At 48.2% G+C, this 18,034-nt stretch overlaps 1 protein-coding gene across 1 annotated transcript in view; it reads left to right on the plus strand.

The window, feature by feature from the left end:
• The window catches only part of CD99 (CD99 molecule (Xg blood group)), a 54,769-nt gene that overhangs the window by 13,479 nt on the left and 23,256 nt on the right, over nucleotides 1-18,034 (plus strand). The window contains exons 3-4 of the mRNA XM_074030205.1: nucleotides 13,889-13,921; nucleotides 17,071-17,118. Coding sequence (XP_073886306.1) covers nucleotides 13,889-13,921; nucleotides 17,071-17,118 — 81 coding nt within the window. The remainder of the gene's footprint in view (nucleotides 1-13,888; nucleotides 13,922-17,070; nucleotides 17,119-18,034) is intronic.

Genomic DNA, 18,034 nt, shown 5'->3' on the forward strand with positions numbered 1-18,034 from the left:
CCTGGGCTCAAGCAAACCTCCTGCCTCAGCTTCCCAAAGTGCTGGGGTTACAGGTGTGAGCCACCATGCTCAGCCTGCAATCTTTTTTTTTTTTTTTTTTTTTTGAGGCAGGCTCTCACTCTGTCGCCCAGGCTGAAGTGGTGTGATCTCAGCTCACTGCAGCCTCGAACCCCCAGGCTCAGGTGATTTGCCCACCTTAGCCTTCTGTGTAGTTGGGACTACAGGCACGTGCCACCACACTCAATTAATTTTTATCTTTTTTGTAGATACAGAGTTTCGTTCTGTTGTCCAGGCTGGTGGACATATTTTAATCCTACAGAGTCCAGGCTAAAAACACACCAGTAACTGTGATGCCCATCCCTCCTGCATTCCTGATTTCTGAGTGACGGTTTGAGACACAGACCTGCTTGACCACCCTCCAGTGGCTCTTGCTGATCTAGACCCGAGGTTCTCAGCTTTGACTCCATTGCAGGAAGCTTGGAAACGTCACTCTTGCCCAGGGTTACCTGGGTAGTCTGGTTTATAGACATGTTAGGCGTTTTAATTTTTTTAAAAATATTTTTGAGAAAAGATTTTGCTCTGTCACCCAGGCTGGAGTACAGTGGTACAATCATAGCTCACTGCAGCCTCAACTTCCTAGGTTCAAGTAGTCCTCCCACCTCAGCCTCGAAAGTAGCTGGGACCACAGGCACGCCTCACCATACCTGGCTAATCTTTTCTTTTCCTTTCTCTTTTCTTTTCCTGTCCTGTTCCTTCCTTTTCCCTTCCTTATCCCTTCCTTTTCCTTCCCCTCCCCTCCCTTCCCCTCCCCTCCTCTTCTCTCCTCCTCCTCCTCCTCCTCGTCCTCCTCATCTTGACAGAGTCTTGACAGAGTCTTGCTCTGTTGCCCAGGCTGGAGTACACTGGTGCAATCATGGCTCACTGCAACCTCCGCCTCCCTGGTTCAAGCGATTCTCTTGCCTTAGTCTCCTGAGTAGCTGGGACTACAGGCACGCACCACCACGCCCGGCTAATTTTTGTATTTTTAGTAGAGACGGGGTTTCACCATGTTGGCCAGGATGGTCTCGAACTCCTGACCTCATAGTCTGCCCGCCTCGGCTTCCCAAAGTGCTGGGATCACAGGCGTGAGCCACCCTGCCCAGCCTATTTTTTTTTTATTTTTTATTTTTGAGACAGAGTCTTGCTTTGTCATCAGGCTGGAGTGCAGTGGCGCAATTTTGGCTCACTGCAACCTTTGCTTCCCGGGTTCAAGTGACTCTCCTGCCTCCGCCTCCCTCAGGCGTGAGCTGGCATGCCCAGCCAAATTTTTCATTTTTTGTAGAGACAGGGTCTCCCTATGTTGCTAGTCCTGAACTCCTGGGTTCAAGCCATCCACCTGCCTTGGCCTGGCAAAGTCTTGGGTTTACAGGCAGGAGCCACTGCATCCCGCTATTAGGAATTTTTTAAAAGCCCCTCGGAGGGTCTTCATGTGTGACTGAGTTGTCAAGAATCATTGTTATTTTGCTGGATATTCTGTTTCTTCCCTCCTACACGAGATTTCCCACGACTGCTTCTCGGATGTGAACGTCTGTGCCATGGATTACATTTTTCAAAGAGCATTCAGTTTGTTATTTCATCTTCAGTGAGCCCTTAAGATATTTCTCATGGGTCTTTGGTAGATAAAGACACTGGGGTCAGAGAGTTCAGGAGCTTGCTGCTGACCACGTGGTCAGCATGGGGAAAAATGCATGTGGGCATGAGCTCTGTCGGTGGCGAGACCTGGGCACAGGGGCTGCTGGGCCTGGGACTTGGTGGCTGCGTGTGTGGGCTGAACAGAGCTCCCCAGGCACGGCCTTGTGGACCTTGAGGGATGCCTGCCTTCACCACTAGTGTGACTTGAAGGGGAGGAGAATGTCCAGTGATGGGCATTTTGATATGGAAGAGAACTCCCATGAATCCTGATGGTGAACTTGTCTCAGACCAGTCACTGAGGCCTCTCCAGCTCCTCGGGGTCTCCGTGTTCTAGGTATTCATGTGTCCTTTCATCCATTTACCCATCCATTTATGTATCTATGCATCCATCCATCCATGCATCCTCCATTTATCCATCCATCCATCAACCCATCCTCCCATTCATTTACCCATTCATCCATTCATCCATGCATGCATGCATCCATCCATCCATCCATCCTCCCAGTCATTTATCCATCCATCCATCCATCCATCCACCCACCCATCCATCCATCCTCCCATTCATTTATCCATCCATCCATCCATCCATCCACCCACCCACCCACCCACCCATCCATCCATCAACCCATCCATCCGTCAACCCATCCTCCCATTCATTTACCCATCCATCCATCCACCCATCCTCCCATTCATTTATCCATCCATCCATCCATCCATCCATCCATCCATCGTCTCATTCCTTTACCCATCCATTCATGCACCTGTCCATCCATCCATCCATTCTCCATTCATCTTTCCATCCATGCATACATCCATTCATCCATCCTTTTAGTTCATCCAGCCACTCATCAATTGATACATCCACCTATCTACCATCCACTCATCTGTCCATCCATTCACCCATCCTTTCATCAATTTACCCATCCACCATCCATCCATTTATCCATTCACCCATTCACCCATCCATCCATCCATCCATCCATCCATCCATCCATCCATCCATCCACCTATCTATTCACCCGTCCATCCATTCATCTATCCATCTATCCACCTACCCACCCACCCACCCAACCATCCATCCACCTGTCCACCCATACCTCCATCCATCCACCCACCCACTCATCCACTTAACTAGCCATCCATCCACTTATCCATCATTCATCCATCCGTCCACCCATCCACCTACCTAGTCACCCACCTAAACTCGTCCATCCACTCAACCATCCATCTGCCTATCCACCCGTACCTCCATCCATCCCCTTACTGCCCATCCTTCCACTCGTCTACCCAATTACCCATCCATCTGCCCAGCTATCCACCCAACCATCCACCCACTCATTAATTTATCCACTCACCCAGCCATGCATCCAACTATCCGTCCGTCCATCCATCCATCCATCCATCCATCCATCCATCCATCCATCCATCCATCCATCCCATCCATCCATCCATCCATCCATCCATCCGTTCACCCACCCACCCACCCACCCATCCATCCACTTACCTGCCCGTCCATCCACCCTCCCAGTCCATGGCTTTCTCATGCATTCCTTCAGCCAACATAGGTTGAAGTTAAATGTGCTCTTGGTGCTATTTGCTGTGGGCCCAGAGAAGACATACCTGGTCCCTGTTTTTTGTTCTCTGCCTGGGAGGTAACAACCAGAGCATCAATTTGGGCATAAAAGCGCCATTGTGGATGGAAGGCCTGGATGTGTGGAGGCACAGAGCAGGGACCATACTTGCTCAGGGGGTCAGAGAGAGTTCTCCCATGAGGGGCCCTCCCTGGACACTGAGCTTCCAAGAGTGAGCAGAGCAAGCCAGATGTAAGGAAGAGGAAGGGTGTCTCAGCCTGGTAGCGAAGCAGTAAGAGTGATGATGGGGCAGCTGCAGTTCATCTCAGGCTAGAGGAGCTGCAGGGGCCAGATGGTGGGCAGCCTCTGTTGCCATTGCTGAGGAGTGCAGATTTAGGCTCCCCTGAAGGGTTTGACGCAGAAAACTGTGCAGGGACACTTAACTTGCTGAAGGCCCCTCTTTGGATAACAGCATGGAGAACAGGTGGGAGGGGCTGGGGCTATTTTTGGCAGAGCCTGGATAAGTCAGCGGAGATAGAAGAAAAGAGACAAGCTATTTTAAGAGATATTAAGGAAGTTAAGATCTGTAACAGGTCCCTGCCTGCAGAGTTGACCACACGTTTGCATCACGTGGGTAGGCTTATAGACACCTGCATCTCACCTTGGAAAGTTTCTGATTTAATTAGACTGGGCATGAGGACTTAGGAAAACCCCACAGATATGTGTAATTTGCTACTGGAGTTAAGAACTGGGGTCTGGAGCTGTGCTCCTTAAACTGTAATATGCTTACAAATCGCCTCTGGTAATGCTTGTGAGAAAGTGCTTCAGGTTGGCCAGGGAGAGGATCATGGAGGGCTTCCTGGAGAAGGTGACATTCTCCTAGGGCCTTGAGGGGTGAATAGAAGTTTTCCGGGTTCGGAAAGAAGGAATAGGCTTTCATGGCCAGGTAGAGGATCCAGTGAGGCAGATGAGGGGCCCAAATTCTGTGACCCCCTCCCCCCACCGCACCCCCAGGATACCCCTGTATCAGTCCCATGGTGTAACAGCCTAATTCACAAGATGCTGCAGAGGGGAAGGGATTTTAAATTTTCCGAGAAAGACAATGATATATTTTGGACTCCATGAGAAGTACTGTTACTAACTTGTTTTAACCTATGTACATGCAATCTTCATCATTCAAGGATTCTGTATTTGTGAACTTGCCTACTTGCTAAAATGTATTTGTCATCCCCACATCAACATTCCCGGCATTTAAATTTTTATTTTTATTTATTTTTTTTTTGAGACAGAGTCTCACTCTCTTGCCAGGCTGGAGTGCAGTGGCGTGATCTCGGCTCACTGCAACCTCCGCCTCCCGGGTTCAAGTGATTCCCCTGCCTCAGCCTCGCAAGTAGCTGGGATTACAGGCACGCGCCATCATGCCCGGCTAATTTTTTGTATTATAGTAGAGACGGGGTTTTACCATGTTGGCCAAGATGGGCTTTATCTCCTCACCTTGTCATCCACCCGCCCCAGCCTCCCAAAGTGCTGGGATTACAGGCGTGAGCCACTGCACCCGGCCTTTTCTAAATTTTTATTTATTTATTTTTTAACTTTCATTTTAGGTTCGGGGATACATGTGAAAGTTTGTAACTTAGGTAAACACGTGTCATGAGGGTTTGTTGTACAGATTATTTCATCACTGTGGTATTTAGCCCAGGACCCAATAGTTATCTTTTATATTCCTCTCCTTATCCTTGGCGATTTTGTTCATGCACAGAACAGCAAAAAAATTGAACTTCTTTTTTCTTTCTTATTTTTTTTGAGATGGAGTCTCCCTCTGTAACCAAGGCTGGAGTGCAGTGGCATGATCTTGGTTCACTGCAACCTCTGCCTCCTGTGTTCAAGTGATTTTCCTGCCTCAGCCTCCCAAGTAGCTGGGATTACAGGCATGCACTACCATGCCTGGCTAATTTTTGTGTTTCTAGTAGAGACGGGGTTTCACCGTGTTGTCCAGGCTGGTCTTGAACTCCTGGCCTCAAGTGACCCACCCACCTTGGCTTCCTGAAGTGCTGGGATTACAGGCGTGAACCACCGCGCCCGGCCAGAATTGAGCTTCTCAGTAGCTCATGTTCTCAGTTGAGGTTCAGCAAAGCCACACACTGCCTTCTCAGGCCAGCACATACTGTCAACAGGGTTCTTTTCAGGTCTATTCGGTGTCCTGTGTTTTGTGTTTTCGTGCTTTTTGTCAGTGATTTTGCGCTTTCAAATATCCCCCAAATCAGTGCTGACATGCTACTTAGCGTCCCTAAGTACAGGAAAGTGGCACAGTCTCATGGGGAAAATACACATTTGATGAGCGTCATTTAGGCACGAGTTATAGTGAAGTTGGCTTCGAGATCAATATGAGTGACTCCACAATGTCTATTCACTACGTTGTCTTTAAACAGAAACCCACATAAAACGCACTTAGGTAGTGATTGGTTGATGACCTCTGGGAACGCAATCCTGTCTTTTCGTAGGAGCAATAGTTCACTATTCACTAATTCAGTGTTCACTGAGACTTTATAAAATGTAACTACTTTGAATAACAAAGCTGTAGTCAACAAACTGAGCTGTTAAATGTGTGTGTGTGTGTGTGTGTGTGTGTGTGTGTTGGCCTTGCGTCATTTTACAGAGACACACAGGGCTCCGTGAACTGCTAATAGTTGGGACCGGTGGAGGGTTTATTTCGAGCAAGCCCCGAACTGCAGGGCAGAGACCACTTTGAAAGGAGACCAGCAGTCGGGGAGTGACTGGCGTGAAGTTGGAAAAAGTGCTGAGGCTGCTAAGTCAGTTTCCGGTGTTTCCACGTTAGCGTTGGGGGGTAATGACTCAGTTTCCTGTAGGAATGGGATCTGGGCTAGCATCTGCCTGCGGAAGGGGTGACTGGGACAGAGAGCAGGGAACCCCGAGCAGCCCTGCCTTGCTGTCCTCTGAGCCCCAGAACTCCTGAAGGCAGGGTCCTTCAGCATCACCCTGGAGTTTGTTAAAGATGCAGGCTCATGAGCCTCACCCCACACCACAGAATGAAGATGTCTGGGGGTGAGACCTGGGGTTCCACATCTCCCCAGGTCCCTGGCAGGGTGATTGTGAGAAACTGCCGGTGTGAGGTGTGCTCAGCCCAGCCCAAACATTCACACCATTCTTTGGACTCTTGTGAAACTTGGCATAGCTCAGGGGACATTCCCAGAATTATGGCACAAGAACAAAAGAAAGTTTCCCACTTCTTACCAGACATATTGTAAAATTACAGAAAAGAGCTTGTTCCATCACGTCTACACCCTCGTGCTGTTGTCCCAGTTAGGATGAAGCCGAGATGATACCTTGTACGTTAGGCCACCCCAGACAAGGAAGCATGTGCAGCTTAACCACCTGCATATAATGCAGTTTAACCACCTGCATATCATTTTTTTTTCTTTTTCCTTTCTTTCTTTCTTTCTTTTTTTTTTTTTGAGACACAGTCTCATTCTGTCACCCAGGCTAGAGCACAGTGGTGCAATCTCGGCTCACCGCAACCTCCACCTGCCGAGTTCAAGAGATTCTCTTGTGCCTCAGCCTCCCAAGTAGCTGGGACTACAGGTGCATGCTACCACGCCCAGCGAATTTAGTAGACATGGGTTTTGCCATGTTGGCCAGGCTGGTCTTGAACCCCTGACCCCAATGATCTGCCTGCCTCGACCTCCCAAAGTGTTGGGATTATGGGAGTGAGCCACCACGCCCTGCCTATTTTTTTGAGGCAGGGTGTGTCTCTGTTGCCCAGGCTGCAGTGCCATGGTGCAGTCTCAGCTCCCTGCAATCTCAACCTCCCCCCCAGGCACAGGCCATCCTCCCACCTCAGCCTCCCAAGTAGCTGGGACCACGGGTGTGTACCACTTCACCTGTCTAATTTTTGCATTTTTTGTAGAGACGGAGTTTCATCATGTTGCCCAGGCTGCTGTTGAACTCCTGGGCTCAAGCGATCCTCCCACCTTGGCCTCCCAAAGTGTTGGGATTATAGGTGTGAGCCACTGCACCGGCCACCTATATATAATTTTCAAGCTAAGAAGACAGACGAGTTTATTGCTAGAAACACGAATCCCTTTCCTTTCCATAGTTCACCAGCAGAGAATGTTTCCAGGCACAGTGGCCACTGTCACCCACTGCGTTCATAGCTTTCCATGAGGGGAACAGATTGTGCTGGACTCAGCGGTTCAGTCGAAAGTGTAGGGTGTTCGGTGAACTTGGAGTTCCTTGCACTTGTCCGTAATTCCTTGCACTTGTGTTTTCTGTACTCAGATATTCAGTCACTGGCACACATCCTGGACCCAGCACTGGAGTGTTTCTGAGACTATGACACTCCAGTGTATTCCTGAAGCAATTTATCACACTATTAAGCTCTTTTCAGTAATTTTACAATATGTTTGGTAAGACCTCGGAGCTAGATTTTTTTAAATGATGTGTTAATTTCTTTTAATTGACAAATACCCATTGTATCTATCTATGCGGTTGCACGTGGTGTCTTGATGTATGTATCCATGGTGAAATGGATTTAAATATGCATAACCTCACAGACTTCCCAGCACTTTTTTGTGTGGTGAGAGCACTTAAGAATGGGCTCCTTTAGTCGTTTTCGAATATTCAAGCCATTGTTACTAATTGCAGTCGCTCTGAGCTTTCCTCAAGTTATTTCTCCTGTCTCATGGAGACTTTGTATCCTGTGACCAATCATCTCCCCTGTGTTAAATGATACATCTTGAAAAAGAGAACAATACTTCCAGAGCAATTTGGTTTTAAGCAACAGAAAAATAAGGGTGTTTGGACCATCTGAATAAAACGGTAAAATGAAATGTATCAGCTGCCTCCTGCTGTTCCCACACAGGAGGACTTCTGGTACTCGCTCCAATGTGGAGGCATTTTCTCTTGCACCGTTCTGAGCTTTCTTTGTACTGCAGTTATCTCTAGGTTGGGGACCCTTCCTGAGGCCCCTCAAACCTAGAATGAAAGTTTTTAGGGGCAGACCATGTGACTGGTTCCACCGACCTCCAAAAAAATAAAAAAAAGAGCTGGGCACAGTGGCTCTCGCCTGTCATCCCAACACTTTGGGAGGCCGAGGCAGGCGGATCACGAGGTCAGGAGCCACCTTGGCTAACATGATGAACCCCGTCTCTACTAAAAATACAAAAAATTAGCCAGGCGTGGTAGCGGGCGCCTGTAGTCCCAGCTACTCGGGAGGCTGAGGCAGGAGAATGGCGTGAACCCAGGAGGTGGAGCTTGCAGTGAGTCGAGATCACGCCACTGCACTCCAGCCTGGGTGACCGAGAGAGACTCCGTTTCAAAAAAAAAAAAAAAAAAAAAAGACTCAGCAATGAGTAAAGAGCACATATGTGCCCTCTGCACCTCCTCCCCCTCCTTTTCTACAATGTCCTGAAAGTTTGTGTTTAGAGGGCTTTGGAAAAGGGCGTGGAAAAGCAGCAGGAGCAGATGAGTACTGGAGTGGCCATCAGCAGGTGTGAGCACCCCGGGGTGATGGTGGGGCTGAGTGAATCGGACGTTTTCCAGCAGGCACACCCAGGCCAGTGGCGGGATCTTCATCCTCCCACCCTTAATGAAGATTAACAGTATTATTGAGAACGCTGCAGGCACACACACAGCACTGCATAAATGACATCCCTGGCTGCTGCTGTTACTATGTAGTGATTGTGTTATTCTTATGAAAATCTGAAAGTTATAAGAATCTTGGAACTGCCTAATTTTTATTTTTAACTAATTAATTTATTTATTTTGAGATGGAGTCTCACTCTGTCACTCAGGCTGGAGTGCAGTGGTGTGATCTCGGTTCACTGCACCCTCCACCTCCCGGGTTCAAGCATTTCTCCTCCCTCAGCCTCCCAAGTAACTGGGACTACGGGCGTGTGCCACCACGCCCAGATAACTTTTAATTTTATGTGAAACACCTGAATGGTGTGATGATGGGGTTTAAGATATCCCAAGTGTCCGGGCGCAGTGGCTCACACCTGTAATCTCTGCACTTTGGGAGGCCAAGGCAAGCAGATCACTTGAGGCCAGGAGTTTGAGACCAGCCTGGCCTACATGGTGAAACCCCATCTCTATTAAAAACAGAAGAATTAGCTGGAAGTGGTGGCACATGCCCGTAATCCCAGCTACTTGGGAGGCTGAGGAAGGAGAATCACTTGAACCCAGGAGGTGGAAGTTGCAGTGAGTTGAGATCGTGCCACTGCACTCCAGCCTGGGCAACAGAGCAAGATTCTGCCTCAAAAAAAAAAAAAAAAAAAAAGAAAAGAAAAAAAAGAAAGAAAAAGAAAAAAGAGAACCCAGGTACCGGCTCTCCTCCCGAGTTTGCCACGGTTGAGCGCATTCCTACATAGTGCAAGCCCTGGTCACATTTCGGAGGAACTCACACACCCCATGTGGCCTCAGGGACTTCACTCTAGGTTCATCCTGTTTTTCGAGTTGCCTGGCTGATGTGAAAAAGAAAACACGGTTTGAATCAGTAGAAAGTGTCTTGTCAGACTGACTCATGCCATCTGTGGTCCGTTCTGCCTTGTCCTGATGAGTCATTGCCCTGTCCCCAAAACATCTGGAGCTTTGAGAGGGCCGGGTGGAAACCGCAGTGGCAGTAGGGGGTTCTGCCGAGGGTGTGGTCTCTTTGCAATTTTGCAGAGAAGCTGAACACCGTGAACATTCAACACGGGCACCTGAGTTCTCCACCAGGCTCCTTCTCTAAGGGCATGGTTGTAGCTCCTGCTGGGTGGGTTTTGATGGTGTTTTCTTCACATTTGCAGCCCCGGAGGTCGTTTTCAGGAGCAAAAAAGAAAGTGGGGGCCGGGTGCGGTGGCTCAAGCCTGTAATCCCAGCACTTTGGGAGGCCGAGGCGGGTGGATCACGAGGTCAGGAGATCGAGACTATCCTGGCTAACATGGTGAAACCCCGTCTCTACTAAAAATACAAAAAACTAGCCGGGCGAGGTGGCGGGCGCCTGTAGTCTCAGCTACTTGGGAGGCTGAGGCGGGAGAATGGCGTGAACCCGGGAGGCGGAGCTTGCAGTGAGCCGAGATCACGCCACTGCACTCCAGCCTGGGAGACACAGCGAGACAACGTCTCAAAAAAAAAAAAAAAAAAAAAGTGGGGGTGTCTGCTGTGAGCCCACAATTTCCTGCCTACCACCTGAAAGCTCAGGGTATGTGATGAATTGGGAGATGAGTCCTAGGAAATAAAGAGACCAGTGGACTGAGTTAGGAGACGACAGCTTCATTTACAGAGGTTCCTTTACTGCCTCATGATCATTGATTGGGTTTGCTTCCCCATGAGGCTTCAAGCCAGTAGCATGTGCATTTGTATACACCTGGGGGACGGCGTCCCTCACGCACCTGGGGGACGGCGTCCCTCACGCACCTGGGGGACGGCGTCCCTCACGCACCTGGGGGACGGCGTCCCTCACGCACCTGGGGGACGGCGTCCCTCACGCACCTGGGGGACGGCCTCCCTCACGCACCTGGGGGACGGCCTCCCTCACGCACCTGGGGGACGGCCTCCCTCACGCACCTGGGGGACGGCCTCCCTCACGCACCTGGGGGACGGCGTCCCTCACACACCTGGAAAATTAGCCTCAGAGGTGTCTGCAGTACCAGATTTTACCAGGGAGTGAATGCTTGATCATGGGTGATTCAGAGGGCCCACCTTTGTATGAAATCAAGAGCTGGTCACCCCCCTTTCCTCCCTACTCTCTGTGGGGTGGTGTTTGGGAAGCTGTCTTAAGTGTTAGTCACCCGAGGAGAAAATGGTGAGGGTGGGACTCTGTGTCCCACACCTACACATGCACACACAAACCCACAAATGCACACACCTACACATGTGCACACACAAAGCCTGGCCAACATGATGAAACCCTGTCTCTACAAAAAATACAAAAAATTAGCTGGGTGTGGTGGCGGGTACCTGTAATCCCAGCTACTCAGGAGGCTGAGGCAGGAGAATTGCTTGAACCCGGGAGGCGGAGGTTGCAGTGAGCCAAGATTGCACCATTGCACTCCAGCTTGGGCAACAGAGTGAGACTCTGTCTCAAAAAAAAAAAAAAAAAAAAAAAAAAAAGGAAGTCCTGACATTTGCACCAACATGGATGGAACTGTAGGACATGATGTTAAGTGCAGTAAGCTGGGCACAGAAAGACAAATACCATCTGACCCAAACACACTTACGTGGAATCTAAAAACATTGAACTCATAGAAGCAGAGTGGAATGGCGTGACCAAGGGCTTGGGAGTGAGGGGTGAGGGAAACGGGGAAATGATGGGTAAAGGGTACAACATTTCCGTCAGATAGGAAGGGATAAGTTCAGGGGTCTTCTGTACTCAGGGTGACTGTGGTTAGCAAGAATGCATTGCATGCTTGAAAATGCCTAAGACAGTAGCTTTGAACTGTGTGCACCACAAATAAATACGTGAGGTAAGATGTAAATAAAGAAAAAGTAATACAACTTCAAAAAATACAGTTATAGATTTCTATGGAAACATATGAACATGAATGCATATATATATGCGTGTGTGTGTACATGCCTTATGGTTTATTCCAGATCAGTAGGATCCTCCCTTGCTACTGTCTAAAGATCTGCCGCATGCTGCAGGAGGAGCTGTAATTGCATTTGTTATGTCTGGCAAACGTCCTGTTGTAGAAAAAGCCATTTCAGGGCTCTGAGGTTGTGGAAACAACTCCACTGTGGTTGCTGGCATGGGGCCCACAGAGCTGTTCTGAGGATTTAGTCTACTTTCTACTTACTGTTGACACACACAGAAACACACCAGCAGCCATGGGTACACACACACAGACATACAAGCAGACATAGACACACCTACCTGTATGTACATACTCAATACACGCCTTCACACTATGCACACCTACCCATACACACACGTGCACACAACTACATGTGTGCACACAGCACGTGCATACATGCACCTACGCATATGCACACATGGAAACACACCACACTACACACGCACACACAAACCCACAAATGCACACACCTACACATGCACGCACAAACCCACAAATGCACACACCTACACACGCACACACAAACCCACAAATGCACACACCTACACACGCACGCACAAACCCACAAATGCACACACCTACACACGCATGCACAAACCCACAAATGCACACACCTACACATGCACGCACAAACCCACAAATGCACACACCTACACACGCACACACAAACGCACCTACACATACACACATTGACACATGCACACACACATGCATGCAACTGCACACATGCACATGAAAAACATACACACTACATCTGCCTACACATACACACACAAACCCACATATACATGCACCTACACGTATTCATACATAACACCTACACATTTGCACACAGAACCCACACATACATGCAACTATCCATAGGCACACAGAAGCAGCTACACACTACGCACACCTGCATATGCACACACAAACCTACACGAACATGCACTGACACATATGCACATAGAAAACACCGACACACTGCGTACACACACACACAGGCACAAACCCACAAAATGCACCTCCACAGTTACACAAAACACGCCCACACATATGCACATATGCAAACCCACTCATACATGCACTTGTATATATGCACACACAACACATACATACACATATACACACAGAGAACCCACCTACACACCCCATGCATGCACACAAAACCCACAAATACATACATTTGCACTGCAAATGCCCAAATATACATGCACACGCACACACACAGCCCTGTGACATATGCATGCACTCTTCATTTATACACACAGGAGCATGGCCTGGTCACTTGCACCTGCTGTGGAACTGGACACATTTCTGTTGTTCACAGGGCTCCCACGGGTTGTTCTTGGACCCCTCAGCACCCACTGCAGGTGCTTCCTGACGGTTGAGAGGTGTTGCACCCCTTTGGTGCTGAGGAATGGGGACGCTGGATGTTGACGATTATCCTAACTCTTCCTCCAGTTAACCAAACAGTCCAAGTCGACTTTTCCAAATTTTCCTGAATTTGGCTTTTCTTCAGTGCGCCAGAGATGGCCACGTTGAACTAGCATTGAAATTCTTGTAATTAAAAACTGTACAAACAGGATAGCCTATCAATAATTGAGCGTGACAGTTTCCTCATTCTGTGAGATTCCATGAGTTTTTTTTTTTTAATGCATAATGCATGTGTCTTTCTGGGTTGTTGAGTGTTTCCGCTATATTTTGGTTTGTAATTACAGGACAGTTGCCAATAAAAAATGGAGAATTTTGTTCCCCATGTGCTTTTCAGTACATATTCAAAATTGTTACTCCTTTGTTTCAAAGGAACTGCCTTTTAAGAATAATACACAAAATGATCACGTTTTCCCATTATTTTAATTTCTACTAAGCTCGAAGGTCATTGTTTCTTTAAAACCTAGGCTAACATATTCTTACTTTTAGGAATGAAAGTGAATATTTAGAATGAAAAGAGAAATCACAGCACCTTGTAAATTTTTTTAAGTTGCCGTTTTAAATGTCACAAAAGTCAAAATCACCTACCATTTTTTATCTCTATAATTTTCAAATTTATTTTTATTTTTCTTGTTTGTAAGTTGACTCTTTTTTTCCCTCTAGATGATGGTTTCGATTTATCTGATGCCCTTCCTGGTGAGTAACAACATCAATTTTTAAAATCCTGTCAATATTTTATGTTAACATAGTAAATACAGGCATATCCTAGACATTTCCGGCTCGGTTCTAGAACACCGCAGTACTGGGAGTCATAGCAATTTTTGGCTTCCCAGTACATATAAGTGTTATATTTACTCTTGACTGTAGTCTGTTAAGTATGCAATAGCATTACTTCTAAAAACAGTTTACTCTAATTGAAAATAACTTATTGCTAAACAATGCAGATACAGAGACAGGAAGTGGGGCATGTGCTGTTGGAAAAAATGATGCCGAGAGTCTGGCTTGGCGCAGAGTTGCTGCAGACCTTCTGTTTGTAAAACACATAGTATTTGCAAAGCACCTTAAGACAAAGTGCAGTGAAGGAGGTCTGCCTGTGTGTGGCCACCTGCCTTATTATAAAAACTAGATTCATAGATGACAAGGAAAAGCAAGATGCCCTCGTTAAGATAAACGAACCACCCTGGTGGAATAATTCACACTCCTGTGATGGTCGAAGGCCGAGCGAAAACTTGCCAGGTGCTTGGGGAAGGGGCTAGAGGAGGTGAGCAAATGGAGGTCCCCCTGGAGAGAGGGGCGTCCAGTCCTGGCATCCTCCCTCTCAAAATCGGCACCCACTCGCTCCATGGGGCCACTCCTTCCTTTTTCTGCAGCTCTTCCTGTCTCCTGCTCCTCACCCAGAGCCCTCGGTGAAGGGCATGGGAAAAGGAATTGAAGGAATCCGTCTTATCACTCTATCTGCTTCTGGGTCTTGTCATCCCTTTGTATTTGTTTTCTGGGGCTGCCATAAAAAGGTACCACCAACTGGGGGCTTAAACCACAGGGATTTACCATCTTCCAGACCTGGACAACGGAAGTCTGAGATCAAGGTGTAGACAGACCCATGCTCCCTCTAGGGAGCTCTAGGGGAGGGTCCTTCCTGCCTTTCCCAGCTCCTGGGGACTCCAGGTGTCCCTGGGCTTGTGGCCGCATCACTCCAGTCTCTGCCTCCTTCTCCATGGGGCCTCCTCCTCTGTGTCTCTGTCTCCTTTTCTTTCTTTTACAAGGACACTTGTGATTGGGTTTAGGGCCACCATACTCCAGGATAACCTCATCTCAAGATCCTTCTCAAGCACATCTGCAAAGACCCTATTTCCAAATAAAGTCTCAATACCAGGTTCTAGGCTTAGGATGTAGATATGTCTTTTGGGGGAACCACTGCTCAATCCACTGCAGTTATATCCAGTTCTTTTTGGTGGCTCTAGGGGAGGATCCTTCCTGCCTCTCCCAGCTTTTGAGGGCTCCAGGTGTCCCTGTGCTTGTGGCCGCATCACTCTAGGCTCTGCCTTTGTCTACACTGGTCTCTTCCCTGTGTCTCCATGTATCCAAATTTCCTTCTTATAAGGGCACCAGTCATTAGGATCTATCCTAATCTGTTCTAACTTCATCTTAAGTAATTACAACTGCAAAGACCCTGTTTCCAAATAAGAGCACCTATTGAGGTTTGGGGTGGATGTGGATTTTGGAGGAATGTTCTTCAATCCAGGACAGCCCTCTTCACTTTTTGTTTGTTTGTTTGTTTTTGAGATGGAGTCTCTCTCTCTCGCCCAGGCTAGAGCGCAGTGGCGCGATCTTGGCTCACTGCAACCTCCACCTCCCAGGTTCAAGTGATTCTCCTACCTCCACCTCCTAAGTAGCTAGGATTATAGGCATGCACCACCATGCCTGGCTAGTTTTTGTATTTTCAGTAGAGATGGGGTTTCACCACGTTGGTCAGGCTGGTCTCGAACTCCTGACCTCGTAATCTGCCCACCTTTGCCTCCCAAAGTGCTGGGATTACAGGCATGAGCCACTGAGCCTGGCCACCCTCTTCACTTTTTTATGTTTTACTTTTTTTTTTTTTTTTTTTTGAGACACTGTCTCACTGTGTTGCTCAGGTTGGAGTGCAGTGTTGGGATCTTGGCTCACGGCAGCCTTGACCGTCTGGGCTCAAGCAGTTCTCCCACCTCAGCCTCCTGAGTAGCTGGGACTACAGGCATGTGCCACCTCACCTGGTACAGTAAGCAATACGGGGTCTCACTGCGTTGCTCAGGTTGGAGTGCCGTGGTGGGATCTTGGCTCACTGCAGCCTTGACCACGTGAGCTCAAGCAGTCCTCGCACCTCAGCCTCCCAAAGTGCTGAGGTGTGAGAGGATTGCAGACGCGAGCCACTGCACGTGGCCAGCTTTTAATTTTATGTCCTGTGGTGCAATGCCGATGGTTTGAGAGAAACAGTGCTAATGGGGATCATCTCTTTCCTGATCACCTACCCCTTCTTAGCCCTTGGGAACAGGTGTTCACTGCAGTGGGAGGTGCCCTTAGTCTTAAAACCTCCACCTGATTTGCCTGAGACTTCCATTCCCAGAGGGGGCAGCCTAGGCAGAGGCCTGACGGAGCCAAAAGTGTGTTTCATATGAGAAATGTGAACAGCCTTTCAGCCATCAATCCGGTGTCTCCTTCTCATGCATAGATCTTGGGCTCTGAAAGGGCTGTTTTTCTCCTAACTTTGCCATTCTCCTGCCTTCCTGGCTTACATCTCGGTCACAGTCCCATTTAATGTCAAGAAGTGGAAAAGGGCTGGGCGCGCGGTGGCTCACGCCTGTCATCCCAGCACTTTGGGAGGCTGAGGTGGGTGGATCACCTGAGGTCAGGAGTTCGAGACCAGCCTGGCCAAAATGGTGAAACCCCATCTCTAGTAAAAATACAAAAAATTAGCCGAAAGTGATGGCATGCGCCTGTAAACCCAGCTACTCGGGAGGCTGAGGCGGGAGAATTGCTTGAACCCAGGAGGCAGAGCTTGCGGTGAGTGGAGACCATACCATTGCACTCCAGCCTGGGTGACAGAGCAAGACTTGGTATCAAAAAAAAAAAAAAGTGGAGAAGGGGCCCCGGTCTCTGTGGAGACCATGGCTGGTAGCAGCCTCTGTGCCTGTCTTCTGGGCTCAAGAGTCATCCTGTGAAGCTCAGCGCACTTGGGCTGGAGAGGAAAAACAATGCTAAAAACATTCTCCAGCTGTTTCCAAGAAAATGAAACAGCCTTCACCACAAAAGAGTTGACACTTGTTTTCCCAGCCGCAACTTTGACTGACTAAAATGTCTTCTCTCTTTAGACAAAGAAGGCAAGAAACCCACTGCAACCCCCAAGAAGCCCAGTGCTGGTGAGAAGGACTTGTTCCTAGTATGCAAAGAAAAAGAACAAATCATTTTCTGTCACAGCAGGACGGGACTTAGGCAACTAGAAAGAAGAGAGAAGTGATTGGAGTGCTCCGGGCGGAGTCTGGTTCATGCTGGAATTGTGTTAAGATGTGGACATTGCATCTGGTGATTCCAGGAGAGAATGGTTGCTGATGTGAAATGTTTTGGGGTCATTGGGACAATATCTCCGGGTGCTTTTATTCTAAGGATCTGAGTTACTCTGTCTTTAGATTTTCTTCTCCCTTTTTTTTTCCGGCTCATTTTTTGTATTTTTACAAAATACAAAAGGCAGAAACAAAAGTCAGAAACAAGGGCCACATGATGGAATTGCCCAAGGGTCAACCCCACTGGTGGATAAACAGAGTAAAAATGATGCCCAAACTTACGGCATCACTGTCTTGTCTTAGCACTTCTGAGTTTTCTAATATAAAACACGAATAGCTCCACTTCATTATTGGACTTCCTGTCTAGAGTGTCAGCTCATGAGCAAAGGGACCCGTGTCCCCAGATCCTTGAACTATGCAGTCGTGCAGACAGCACCCAATGAGTAGGTGTTGAACGTCTGGATTTGTACTATTACAGTCTCCTTGAGGAAGGGACTGGAAATTCCCATACGTGACTCAGGATGGCTCAGTACGTGCTGTTGGGTGGATGCCAGCAACCATTCCTCCATCTTAGTTGGGTATTCAAAATCATTCTTCCTACTAGAAGACAAGATCTGAGGCCATGGTGAATTGTCACGTCCATTGCAGAGCACATGTGGGTTGCCAGAGCCGCATTTTAGACACCCTCTAGCCTAAATCTAATCACAGTCATCTGTCCTCTTCTCTTGGGGTCTGCCTTTCAAAAGTTGTTAGGGACCTGGGAGGAGAGGGTGAT

Source organism: Macaca fascicularis, chromosome X, assembly GCF_037993035.2.
Source record: "Macaca fascicularis isolate 582-1 chromosome X, T2T-MFA8v1.1".
In the NCBI taxonomy this organism is placed as follows: Eukaryota; Metazoa; Chordata; class Mammalia; order Primates; family Cercopithecidae; genus Macaca; species Macaca fascicularis.